This window comes from Lipotes vexillifer, unplaced genomic scaffold, assembly GCF_000442215.2.
Source record: "Lipotes vexillifer unplaced genomic scaffold, Lipotes_vexillifer_v1.1 scaffold916, whole genome shotgun sequence".
Lineage (NCBI taxonomy): Eukaryota > Metazoa > Chordata > Mammalia > Artiodactyla > Lipotidae > Lipotes > Lipotes vexillifer.
In genome coordinates, this window is record NW_006798383.1 from 1,511,347 (window position 1) to 1,523,818 (window position 12,472).

Below are 12,472 nucleotides of genomic sequence, written 5' to 3' on the forward strand. Positions count from 1 at the left end.
CGGGTGCAAATGGTTGTGGCTTATTTAATCAGAAAAACAGCATTTTCTCTGTGCACTTCTGGTCAAGCTGTTACTTCATCCCTCCAAGCCTGACCCCCTTCACCTCCTCAGACCTCGGCTGGAGACCCTTGAGCTAGGAATGAAGACACTGTTCTGTGGTGAGAGCTGCCCCAACTCTTGGTCTCCACCAACTCTGGCCCTCTGCCCTAGGCAGAGATCAGAAGGAGGTGGCAGGAGCACAAGAAGTGAGCTCCAGATTAGAGGACTGGCCAGAGGGCCTTCGGAGAGTTAAGCCCCGAGAGGACACGTGTGCACATCCCCAGGAGCAGTCAAGTCCAAGGGGTTCTAGCGCTGAGGGGTGGGAAGGTAGGATCAGCCCTTCGAGGGCGCACGGGGTGGTGAAGCCACTACCAGCGGGGCGTTACCGGGGCCGCGGCCCTAGGGGGCGGGGCACGCCAGACACCCGAGGGCTGTATGTGAGCCCTGACCTATAGTGTAGGGTGGGGAGCGCCCTTCCCCGCAATTCACCCTGTTGGCCCCGCCTCCCTGACCCCGCCTCCCAGGCTCTCGCCCCACCCACCCCCGGCTCCGCCTCCACCCCGCCCCTCCTCCGGCCGCGGCCCCTTCCTCCAGCCGCTGGTGCTGTGGTGCTGTGGTGCTGTGGGGCCGCGGAGCCACGCACCGCTGTCTCTATGGCCGGGGATCTGAGCGCAAAGGTGAGAGAGGCGTGGAGTGCGGGCGGCGGCGGTGCCCGGACCCGGGGGGGGCGGGGGCCAGGCCAGGCCTTCCCACGTCTATTAAACCCGCCAAGCTAGGCCAGGCCTTCCTCACCGCCAAGTCCCCTGGTCCCGAGTAAATGCTCTAGAGGGGCGCGGGCCAGGCCTCGGGCCGCGCTGGGCGCAGACCCGCCACCGCAGAGTCGGGAACTGGCGTGGGGCGGGGGCCCGCGTGGCGAACAGTGTTCCCTGGGATCTGGGTCACGTCTCCCAGCATCTGGCTGCATCGAAGGAGAGCTTGTCCTCGAGCTGTAGCAGTAGAGACTGAGGTTAGACCTGAGGAGAGGAGAGAACCGCGGACTGTCCGGGATGGAGGAGGGAGGGGGTAGCGGGGGAGGGGCTCTCAGGCCTGGAGGGACTGCCATCCTACTGGGCAGAGGGAGATACCACCTACACTAGGCAGGTGGACATCTGGGATGAAGGTCGAGAGCCTGCCCATCCTACACTGATCCTGTTTGCAGTGTGGCTCCCCTCCTCAGTTCCCTCCGCCCTAAGAGCTAATAGAGGGAAGGTGGTCAGAGTTCAGGGGGCTGACCTTGGGAGAGGAACCCAAGCTGTGGAACCGGGGGTGGAGTATGGGATGTGGACTGGAGACCTTGAAGCCTCGTTGCCACTGGGGGAGGGGGTTGGCAGCTCCGCCCCCCCCCCTTTAGCCCCATCCTCCCTTCCAACAAGTTAAATGGGGGCTGAGAGCTCCTGCCCAACTCCCATATCTAGAACTGCAATATACATGGGAGTAGAGGAGGACTAAGTTACACATTCCATTGCATCTTTACTTTGCTAAAACTAGGGGCCTCCTCCTGCCTGGCTTAGGTAGCCCCTCCCTCCCTTACAGAGCAGCCTTGACCCATGCACCCATCCTATTTGAGCATGCGAGGTCAGAAACTTCCCCCATCACTACACACACACACACACACACACACACACACACACACACACACACTTGGATTCTGGCCTTAGAATTGGGACTTTCAGGAAAGGAGGCAGGGTTCTGCTCTGCATCTCACCCCCAGTGGACACTGGCAGCCTCCAAGCCTGCAGTGAAAACTGGACCCCTGTATGTACATATGCTTGTCTCTGCGTAGATGTAACTGTGTGTTTGAGGACTGTGTGCGTATACATGTAGTTGATCCTTTTGCAAACATGACGGTGCCTGACCCACTATATCAATGGGTTTGTGTGCATGTCCCTACATGTACATGTGTATGTGCAGGACCCTCCTGTGAATAGGTGTACAGTCCTTCATAGGGATATGTGTGGTTTATAACTCTCCTTGTTAACCGCATAGGCTGGGTGACTTGCTGAACAAATGGGCATGTAAATACAACTTTACATGTAAGTATGTATAAACATGTGGCAGGCCCTTTAGGTGAACATATGTGTGCACAAACCTCCCTGTGAATGTGTGTGTGCATGACTCTCCTGCAAGTACATGTGCTCACAGCCCTCATGAATATGTATGTATGTGTGTACCTATGTGCACGCACATCACCCTCCTCTGGACATATGTGACTCGTTTAAACCTATGTAAGTGTGCCATGCACCTCCTCTGACCTGGGGTGTGTTCCTCTTGCCCAATTCTAGAGGTTGATCCCTCCTAGCCATAGAGCTCCCCCACACCCCCGCTTCTGCACTAAGCAGACAGGAGGCCCAAAGGTAAACAGGTGTGCCTCCACAGTGAGAGGTGGAGCATGCGCTGTTTGCCTGGGGCCTCTTGCTGCCCCAGTCCCCACACCAGGGGCCCATGCCCCTTCTGTGAGCCCGGCACTCTCCTCAGTCTACTCATACTCCATTCTCCCCTCTCTGGGCTCTGCCCACCACAGTGGTGACCTTTACCTCTTGAAAAAACCCTCCAAGTTCCTGTTCTCCCTCTGGCCAGTTCCCAGTCCCTCCTCTCTCTTCGAGGCCACATAGTTAATATTTGACCTGGAAGGAAAGGGAGAGGCCAGTTGCCCCCCTGGCCTTGTCTGATGAGATTGGATGGGTCAGGTTTTTCTCCACACCTAGCCCAGCCAAGCCTCAGGAACTTCAGAGATCAGGCCTATTACAGGGATCACATCAGACCTGCCACCTATGCCAACCCCACCCCCAGCTGGTTGGCGTGAGGGAGGGTCCTGGTGTGGGAATAGTCTCCAAGATGTGCCAGGAGAGGTGGCCAAGAGCTCAGGGATCCTATCGTTCACCTTTTACATGTTGCTTATGTCTCAATTAAGTGAGCTTGCACACTAGAGGCTCCTGTACGGATATTACAGCTGTACAGTGGCAGGGGGTGGAGAGCAGAGGGAGGCAGATACACCCCGAGGTGCCTGTGAGTGCCTGTTTGCAGGTAGGGGCACGTGTGGATGCTTAGCCAGAGGGTATAGTGCAGACTCGCATGGGCAGGGCAGAGATGTGCACCCCCTTGTAGAGGAATGCCGGAAGAGGAGAAGAATCTAATTAAAGAGAAATTCCAAAGGGAGCTTTCAGGCCAGGGAAAAGAAAAAACAAAGGGAAAACGGGACAAGATAAACAAAGGCCCATTAAGCATCTCTGCCCAGGCCTTCCTGCATAAGGCACCCCCGCAGGCGGCAGGGGCAGCTGCTGCCTGAGTTGGGTCTCCCTGTTGGGAAAAGGCACTCTCCCTAGGAACCCGAGCTCCGCCAAGATGGAGGCCTAGCTAAGCTTCTGACTCTGTCAGAGGAGGGCTATTACCTTGGGTTTGGGTTGAAGGGAGTCTAGGGTCTTGAAAGTGGACAAGTTCCACCCAACTTCCAGCATCAGAACATCGAGGGGGACAGAATGGCTGAATCCATCCTCTTGTGGGAGTTTCGTAGATGCTGGGCCTCCTCCCTTTGGTACCACCTGAAGTCTGAGGGTAATGCTATCTACTTTCCATCCACACACAGATGAAAGGGCTTTTTTTCCTGTTTTTTTTCTTCAGAAAACAGACCTCAGAGAACCAGGACTAGCCCTGCTGTTGTGGCAGGGTGACCCCATCAGTGACCTACAACCCCTCTGTGACCCCACAACTCCCTCTCACCATGGCGTTTGTATTTGATGCCGACAGGCAGCGTGTAATCCATCCCTTCTCTTGACCTCTTACCTGGGATTCCATGGCCACACAACCCTGTGATTCCATGTCTCCCCAATTCCAGGACCCCCCCGGCCCCATGACTCCTGACCTTCTAAGTCACCTCCCTGGACCTTAACCCCTGTGACTGTTCTTCCCATCATCCCCTTAACTCTGGCCCTGGCTCCCCTTGGGGGTCTTGTTGGTCTGGGCCTCCCCAGGAAGATGTGGGGGAGGCTCTGGCCCCTCCTCCTGAGCTTCCTCACAGCAACTGCAGTCCCTGGACCTTCGCTGCGGAGACCATCCAGAGAACTAGATGCCACCCCGCGGATGACCATCCCCTACGAAGGTTAGACATCCCCAACCTCGAAAGGCAGCAGGAGCCAGGGCTGGGCGTGGGGAGGCAGCCCCAGAGCTGGGCTTATAGCTCCCCCTCTCCCCAGAGCTCTCCGGGGCCCAGCACTTCAAGGGCCGAGCCCAGAACTACTCAACGCTGCTGCTGGAGGAGGCCTCAGCAAGGCTGCTGGTGGGAGCCCGAGGCGCCCTGTTCTCTCTCAATGCCCACAACATAGGAGACGGGACTCACAAAGAGGTCAGCCCCTGCAACTTGGACCACCAGAGGGTCTCCAGCTTCATCCAGCTCCTTGGGACCTCAACTTCCTGGAAACCCTGTCAGCCTTCCATAGCCTCCTGGTCAGACAGCACTACCCTTCCTGGCCCAGGTCTCCCTTGCCTCCAATACTCTTCCTGAAACTTACCCCCACCCTGGGGTCCTATCACCTTGTCCCACAGGTAATGGGGAAAGGGAAAGGCAAAGGCATTGGGTTCAATGCATCAGCCAATTCCCTTTACCGCCCCCTCCAGATTCACTGGGAGGCCTCCCCAGAGATGCAAAGCAAATGTCATCAAAAAGGGAAAAACAACCAGGTATGTGGTTTGCCCTCTCCCCAGCTCCTTTCCTCTTTCTTTTCAGTGGGGGATGTCAGGGTTGGTGGGGACACAGATGGAGAGGTACGGATCAGCCAGTCCATTGCAGCAACCACAATAAGCACTGTAAGTGCCACTGGAGTGGCAGGCCCTGGGAGCAGTATTTTTAATCTAAACATCTGGTGACCTACTAGCTTGGTCTGAGACAGCATCTTAATCTCCTTTGGTCTCCCAAATAATAATCATGATAACAATAAGTAATCTCTAGTAAGTGCTGACTTAGCTATTATCTCATTTAATTCTAAAATAACCCTATGAAATAGTATTATCCTCCATTTTACAGATGAGAAAAATGAGGCTTTGGTCAAGGAATAGCTCAAGTACTCAGTTTTCCGTGAAAGGTGTATTAGTGAAGTGTCAGCCCTTTCTGGCTAAAGAACAGGGTGTCTGCAGGGGTCCTGTGTCTGTTTATGTAACAGATCTATCTGGAGAGCTTTTTATACAGTGGTTTTTTTGTTTGTTTGTTTGGTTTGGGGGTTTTTTTTTGTTTTTTTTTTTCTTGGCCATGACCAGGGATCAAACCCACGCCCTCTGTAGTAGAAGCACAGAGTCTTAACCACTGGACCACCAGGGAGATCCCTGGAGAGCTTTTTAAAAATACACATTCCCAAGGCCCACTGGCCTGCGGATTCTGATTCAGTGGGTCTGTGGTGGTGTTGAGGCAGCTGCATTTAAAGAGGCGTCTCCAGGAGATTCCATCAAAGGCTGCCTCTTAGTATAACATGGGTAGAAAATGGGGCTGGTGAGGCAGATGGAGCCCAGTTTATGGAGGGCTGTAAACACCCAGCTGGGGGTTTGGATTTTATTCTAGGACAATGGGCACCCTCACCATTTGACACTTTAGAGAGTCTCAAACTTTAATGTGCAGTGAATCACCTGGGTGTATTATAAATGCAGATGCTAACACAGTAGGTCTGGGGAAGGGCCTGAGATTCTGCAATTCTAACAAGCTCCCAGATGAAGCTGACACTGCTGGTCCCGAACCACACTTTGGCTTTAGAACATTTCCCAAAGCATGTTCTGAGGAGCATTAATTTTCAAAAGAGATGTTTAATAGTTAGATGAGTTTGGGAAATGCTGTGTGCTCAATCCCACAATGCACAGCAATACCCTTAAGCTTTGAGGAGTCCTCAGTAAAGGTAGGTTTTACCTGTGGTTTCCTACTTATTTGACCACAGAATTCCCCCTCCCAGCTCCCCCGTTTTTTTAATGTAAACATCTTGGGGAAACACTATTATAAGAATATTTATTTGGTCCCAGGCACTAGATGGCTTAAAATAGAGTGAGTCTGGAGGCACGAAAGGCAGTGAGGAGATTGGGGGCATCATATGGGTCAGAGGAGGGAGGCCTGAGCAGGCTTGTGGAGAGGAGGGATGGATGCCAAAGTACTGCACCTGGTGAGGGAGTGGGATGAGACAAAGAGGCCTGCATGGATTCAAACCCTGGGTAATAGGCAGGAGGAGAAATCATTAACAAGGCAAAGAAGTCAAGAGGGTGGCAGCTTAGGGCATTTGATGGGCAGAGGAGGCCAGTGTAGCTGCAGTAGGGTGAATTAGGCCACAGGAAGGGATAGGGCCGTATCATGTAGGGCCGGGAGCATATGGGACCCTATGTTCAGGACTCTGGTGAGTCACTGAAGGGTTTTTAAATACAGCAGTGACATGATCTGGTTTACATTTTTTAAATATGCCTTGGAAAGTGGGTTGCAAGGTGTTGCTGACTGGTAGAATCTCTCTGGAAGGAAAATCCAGACAATGGTAACAGCAGTCTCCTTTGAAGGCAACAAGGATAAATAGGAGACTGTTTACAACATATCCCTTTCTACCTTTTGAATTTTACGCTGTGTGCATGTATTCCTCGTTCACTGAATAAATAAATGGTTTCTGTAAAGAGTGGCAGAGAGTTGGGAGAGCTGCCAGCTGGTCGCATAGCTGCCCAGGGAAGAGGTGATGGTGGTGATTTGGACTAGGGTGGTGGTAGTGGAGGGGGAGTAGACTAAGTCATGAAACATGTAGGACAAAGACTTAATCACAGAGAGAGACTGAGTGTGAGGGTGAGGGAATGGGAAGCAGCAAAGATGACGCCTGGTTTCTGGACTGAGTGATGGGATGGACTGATGAAGTGGGAAAGACTGGATGAACAGTTTTAAGAGGGAGGATGCAGGTGAGGGAGGGGAGGGGATGAGCTTGGTTTCTGACAGCATGAGTTTGATGTGTCTGTGGGATATTAGGTGGAGCAATGGCTAGAACCTGGGGGTAGATTTGGTAGTGCCACCCCGAAGCAGGTGTGGGAGCTCCCTGACTGGGGGACAGTGCTGAGGAGATGTAAGAGAGAAGCATCTTAGGGTGGTGAGAGCCCTTGGAGCCCCCGAACTGGGGGGTGCAGGGGACTACAGAAGATGCAGGAGAAGCCAGCCAAGTGTGTCAGGCAATCTAAGAGATAGCCAAGGGAAAAGGGGTCATGCCCCTGGGAGACCAAAGGACAGTGAGTTCCAGGGAATAGTCTGTGTTCTGGGCAGTGAGAAAGCCCACCAGGCTCTTGGAAAGAACTATTTGTCCTGTGGGTGGGGGCAAGAGCCAGACCACAAAGCTGGCCTAATGGAAGCAGTCTCTAAGGAGGCCCAGGGCTCACAGCCCTCCCCCACCTATCCCACAGACCGAGTGCTTCAACCACGTGCGTTTCCTGCAGCGCCTCAATGCCACTCACCTCTATGCATGCGGGACTCACGCCTTCCAGCCTCTTTGTGCAGTCATTGTGAGTATGCCTGTCCCTGCCCTGATTGCTGGTCCCTGACCCTGGACTGGTCTGATCTTCGGCAACAACCCTGGCCTATCCTCAGGATCAATGACTTCTGGCCCTTCCTTCATTCCCCCAGGATGCTGAGGCCTTCACCTTGCCAACCAGCTTTGAGGAGGGGAAGGAGAAGTGTCCTTATGACCCAGCCCGTGGCTTCACAGGCCTCATCATTGGTAAGCATGCCCTCCTCCCCACATCGGCCCCTCATCCACAAGCATGCTGTTTGCGGGACTTGCCACCCATGTGTTATGTGTCTTGTTTTGTGTGACATGTCTCTCATGGCTGGCATATCCCTGCCTCAGATGGAGGCCTCTACACAGCTACTCGGTATGAATTCCGGAGCATCCCTGACATCCGCCGGAGCCGCCACCCACACTCCCTGAGGACTGAGGAGGCACCAATGCACTGGCTCAATGGTTAGGAGGACGAGGCACCGGATGATGGGGGGCAGGGGACTATTTCTTCATCTTTACTCCCTTGGGCAGTTGACCATCCCATCCCCATATCCCCAGGTGATCGTGTCTATTCCTGTGTGTTGTTGAGTGAGGGCGGTTGGGGGAGATCCCAGCCTAATTCAGAAGCCACCTGAACTGCCTGACCCACAGATGCTGAGTTTGTGTTCTCTGTCCTGGTGCGGGAGAGCGAGGCCAGTGCAGTGGGTGACGATGACAAGGTTTACTACTTCTTCACGGAGCGCGCTGCTGAGGAGGGCTCTGGAGGCTTTGCTCAGAGCCGCAGCAGCCACCGTGTGGCCCGTGTGGCCCGTGTGTGCAAGGTGAGGAGGACTGGGGGAAAGGCCAGGGTGTAGAGGCTGAACCTCTGATCCTGGTCCCTGACCCCACGCCCCTACCTCCCCAGGGAGACCTGGGAGGGAAGAAGATCCTGCAGAAGAAGTGGACCTCCTTCTTAAAGGCGCGTCTCATCTGCCACATTCCACAGTATGAGACACTACGTGGTGTCTGCAGTCTGGAAGCTGACACCTCAGCCCGCACGCACTTCTATGCGGCCTTCACGCTGACCACACAGTGGTCAGTGCAGGGACAGTGGGGAGGCAAGGAACGGGGACAGCATAGGGGCCGGAGCAGAGATCAGTGAAGATGAGATAGGATCCACTGGGGGGAGGCTGGCTGCAGACAGAGAACTTCAGGCACGGCCAGTGGCCTGCTCACCCTCAGGAGAGGCCCTGTGGGCATGGAGCAGGGATTGGTCAGGGTAACAGTGGGCTCCAGGCCACGCAAGTGGGCAGGCTCCATTCAGTGTGACTCAGCCCCCTCCCCTATGTCCCGTCTCTAGGAAGACCCTGGAGGCCTCAGCCATCTGCCGCTACGACCTGGCCGAGGTGCAGGCTGTCTTCGCAGGCCCCTACATGGAATACCAGGATGGTGTCCGACGCTGGGGCCGCTATGAGGGAGGGGTGCCGGAGCCCCGGCCTGGCTCGGTGAGTGCCCAGGCCTAGGGTCAGTGCTGAGCAGACGGGACCCCTGAGAGGGGCAGGAGGTCTAGCCTTGTGGGGAGGACGGGCAGGTGGCAGAGTCCTGAGGTTCACCATCCCGTCCCCCACCACAGTGCATTACAGATTCACTGCGCAGCCGAGGCTACAACTCATCCCAGGACTTGCCATCTCTGGTCCTGGACTTTGTGAAGTTACACCCACTGATGGCTCGGCCCGTGGTACCCACACGCGGACGGCCCCTGCTGCTCAAGCGCAGTGTGCGCTACACACACCTCACGGGGACACCTGTCACCACGCCAGCTGGACCCACCTATGACTTGCTCTTTCTGGGCACAGGTGCTTCTGACCCCTGGCCTGAGCCCTTTGGTGACTGCTGGCCTGAGTCCTTGATCCCTGTTGACCTCTAGCCCCCTGGATGACCCCTGATCACAAAACCCTGATGACCATTGATGTTGATTCTTCAATAAACACTCACTACCGGTCCCCAATGACCACTAGCTCTTGGTGATTGCTGACTCCTGTCACCAATGACAGTGACATTTGACCCTAGTCACTAATGCTTCTAAATCCAATAATTCTTGCCATGACTAGCTTGGAGTTCCCAATGTCCAGAAGGCCCACTGCTACTGGCCGAATCCTTGTCCCTGACCTCATGACTCCAAGCTGCTCCCATTAGGCTATTGCAGAGGGCTGAGAGTAGATTCCACTGTTGGAGTCTGACCTTCTGCCATTCCCATACCAGCTGATGGCTGGATCCACAAGGCAGTGGTCCTGGGCTCTGGGATGCACATTATTGAAGAGACACAGGTGTTCAAGGAACCCCAGTCTGTGGAGAACCTGGTCATCTCTCCGACACAGGTAGCCCCTGACTCGTGACCCTCAATATTCTGGCCTTGCCAGAATAAGTGGAGGGAGTGGGGAGGCTGGGCAGTGGCTGTGTGTGAGTGTCTGTAAGTGGGAGTGGGGTGTTGCCAACCTGCTGTCCTCTCTGGCTCCTAGCATAGCCTCTACGTGGGGGCCCCTAGTGGAGTCATCCAGCTATCACTGTCCAGCTGCTCCCGCTACCGCTCCTGCTACGACTGCATCCTGGCCCGGGACCCCTACTGTGGCTGGGACCCCGGCACCCATACCTGCATGGTGACCACTACTGGAGCCAACAGGTCCCAGAGTAGCAGGTGGGAGGCCATAGAGGGGTGTGAGGGTCCCCTTTGCCCAGGGGATCGGGCCTGAGGGGTGGAGGAGGGCCTGCCAGCCGCAGGGAGTAGGGGCCAGTTGTTGGTAACAGCTTTACTGACCCTTCCACTGGGGAAACTGAAGCCCAGTTCTCCTTGTTCATAAATCCCAATCTTCTATCTCCAGGACAGCACTGATACAGGACATAGAGAGAGGAAACCGAGGCTGTGAGGGCAACAGGGACACAGGTAAGTGACGTCATGGATGTGCGTGCATCTGGCTGCATAGCCTGTCCTCTTTACCATTTGATGCCACTTGTATGTGCATGTATGATTCTGAATGGCTGTGTCTGTGCTTTCAGCGAGAATGACCCAGCACAGAGTAAGTACTCAACAAATATTTGTTGCAAAAAAAAAATTGTAAATAAGGAAACAGGTTCAAGATGTGAAGTTTTTTGTCACTTCTGGAGCTTACAGCCAAGTATATGCACAGGCAATCAAATGATCACACAACCAATTAATTATAATTATTTTCTTTGGTTTTTGTTACAAAAGGAATAATTACAATTATGACAAGGGCTTGCGCCAAGGAAGATCAGATGACCGAGCTGATAACTGAAGCAAGAGCAATAATCATAATAATAATCATAGCTAATATGTACTGAGTACTTACCATGCACCAAGCACTGATCAAACACTTACATGAACAACTTCATTTATTCTCAGAGCATTCCTATGAGAAAGGTGCCATTATTACCATCTCCGTGAGAGGCAATCTCTCTGGGGCACAGAGAGAATAAGTAAACTACCCAAAGTTAAATCAGCTATTAAGCAGTAGGGTCCGAATTTGAACCTGACCCTAAGCAGGCTGCCTGGAGTTTGTGCTTTTGATCAGTTATGCTCTCTCCCCCAAGTTAACCGGGCAAATAGAGGGCATGGCGAGGAGGATGACACCCAAGTAGAGGGAAAAGCAGGCAGAGCAAGCTTGGTGTTTGAACAACAAGAGAAGAGGCTGGGGAAATGGGCGGGACTGTGTTGAGGCAGGGGAGTGGCATGATCAGCATAGTGTTTTTAAAAGGTCACCCTACTGCTGCATGCAAAATGGATTAGATGCGGGCCAGCAGTTGGGGAAGGAGAGACGTGAACAGGTCTAAGATAGATTCTGGAAGCAGAATCTTAGTGAGGGTTAGATAGAAAGGTGAGGGGGAGAGAGAGCCAAGGGAAACTCAGGTTTCTGGGAAATGGCTGGTAGCACCATACATGGTGATGACAATTCAAGAAAAATACCTGGTGTAGGCTGGGAGGGAGATTTTGGCCTTAGTTCCTGTGACATGTCCAAGAGATGCCCAGCATGTGGAAGATATTCAAATCTGATGCTCAGAAGAAGAGAACTCTTTGTTGGAGGTAGAGATGAGGAATCACTGGCAGATGTTAGGAATTGAAACCACTGAGAAGGGCCAACGTGAACCTTATGTGGGAGCATGAGCACAGAGAGCTTAGTCAGTTGTCACCGTAATTCCAGATTCTGTGCTTGGTGCTGGGGACCTAACAGTGAACCACCTGGCTTGCCATCTCCAATGCCTTCCCAGGACAGGCAGGCAATGACCACTTCTCCTGTCCCCCGCTCCCTCCAGGGCCACCACCACCACTGAAGACCCGTTCTGTGCTCCGGGGTGATGATGTCCTATTGCCCTGTGACCAGCCATCCAACCTGGCCCGGGCCTTGTGGATGCTCAATGGGAGCATGGGCCTGAGTGATGGGCAGGATGGCTACCGCGTGGGTGTGGATGGGCTGCTGGTAACAGACACACAGCCTGAGCACAGTGGCAACTACGGCTGCTATGCTGAAGAGAATGGCCTCCGCACCCTGCTGGCCTCCTACAGCCTCACAGTGCGGCCAGCCACCCCTGCCCCTGCTCCACAGGCCCCTGCAATGCCTGGGGCACAACTGGCGCCTGATATGCGGCTGCTCTATGTGTTAGCCATTGCTACACTTGGTGGCCTCTGCCTTATCCTGGCTTCCTCCCTCTTCTACGTGGCCTGTCTTCGGAGAGGTGGACGAGGACACCGACAGAAATACTCACTGGGTCGGGCCGGCTGGGCAGGGGGCTCTGCTGTGCAGCTGCAGACAGTGTCAGGCCAGTGTTCCGGAGAGGAAGATGGTGATGATGGGGAAGGGGCTGGGGACCTGGAGGGTGGCTGCCTCCAGATCATCCCCGGGGAGGGGACCCCAGCCCCG

At 54.3% G+C, this 12,472-nt stretch overlaps 1 protein-coding gene across 1 annotated transcript in view; it reads left to right on the forward strand.

Moving 5' to 3' along the window:
- The first annotated feature begins 4,011 nt into the window (after positions 1-4,011).
- The window catches only part of SEMA4G (semaphorin 4G), an 8,938-nt gene continuing 477 nt past the window's right edge, over positions 4,012-12,472 (forward strand). The window contains exons 1-14 of the mRNA XM_007470353.1: positions 4,012-4,174; positions 4,269-4,417; positions 4,690-4,752; positions 7,468-7,566; positions 7,688-7,781; positions 7,911-8,024; positions 8,214-8,383; positions 8,467-8,636; positions 8,902-9,046; positions 9,175-9,397; positions 9,804-9,919; positions 10,061-10,236; positions 10,421-10,482; positions 11,868-12,471. Coding sequence (XP_007470415.1) covers positions 4,051-4,174; positions 4,269-4,417; positions 4,690-4,752; positions 7,468-7,566; positions 7,688-7,781; positions 7,911-8,024; positions 8,214-8,383; positions 8,467-8,636; positions 8,902-9,046; positions 9,175-9,397; positions 9,804-9,919; positions 10,061-10,236; positions 10,421-10,482; positions 11,868-12,471 — 2,309 coding nt within the window. The 5' untranslated portion in view covers positions 4,012-4,050. The remainder of the gene's footprint in view (positions 4,175-4,268; positions 4,418-4,689; positions 4,753-7,467; positions 7,567-7,687; positions 7,782-7,910; positions 8,025-8,213; positions 8,384-8,466; positions 8,637-8,901; positions 9,047-9,174; positions 9,398-9,803; positions 9,920-10,060; positions 10,237-10,420; positions 10,483-11,867; position 12,472) is intronic.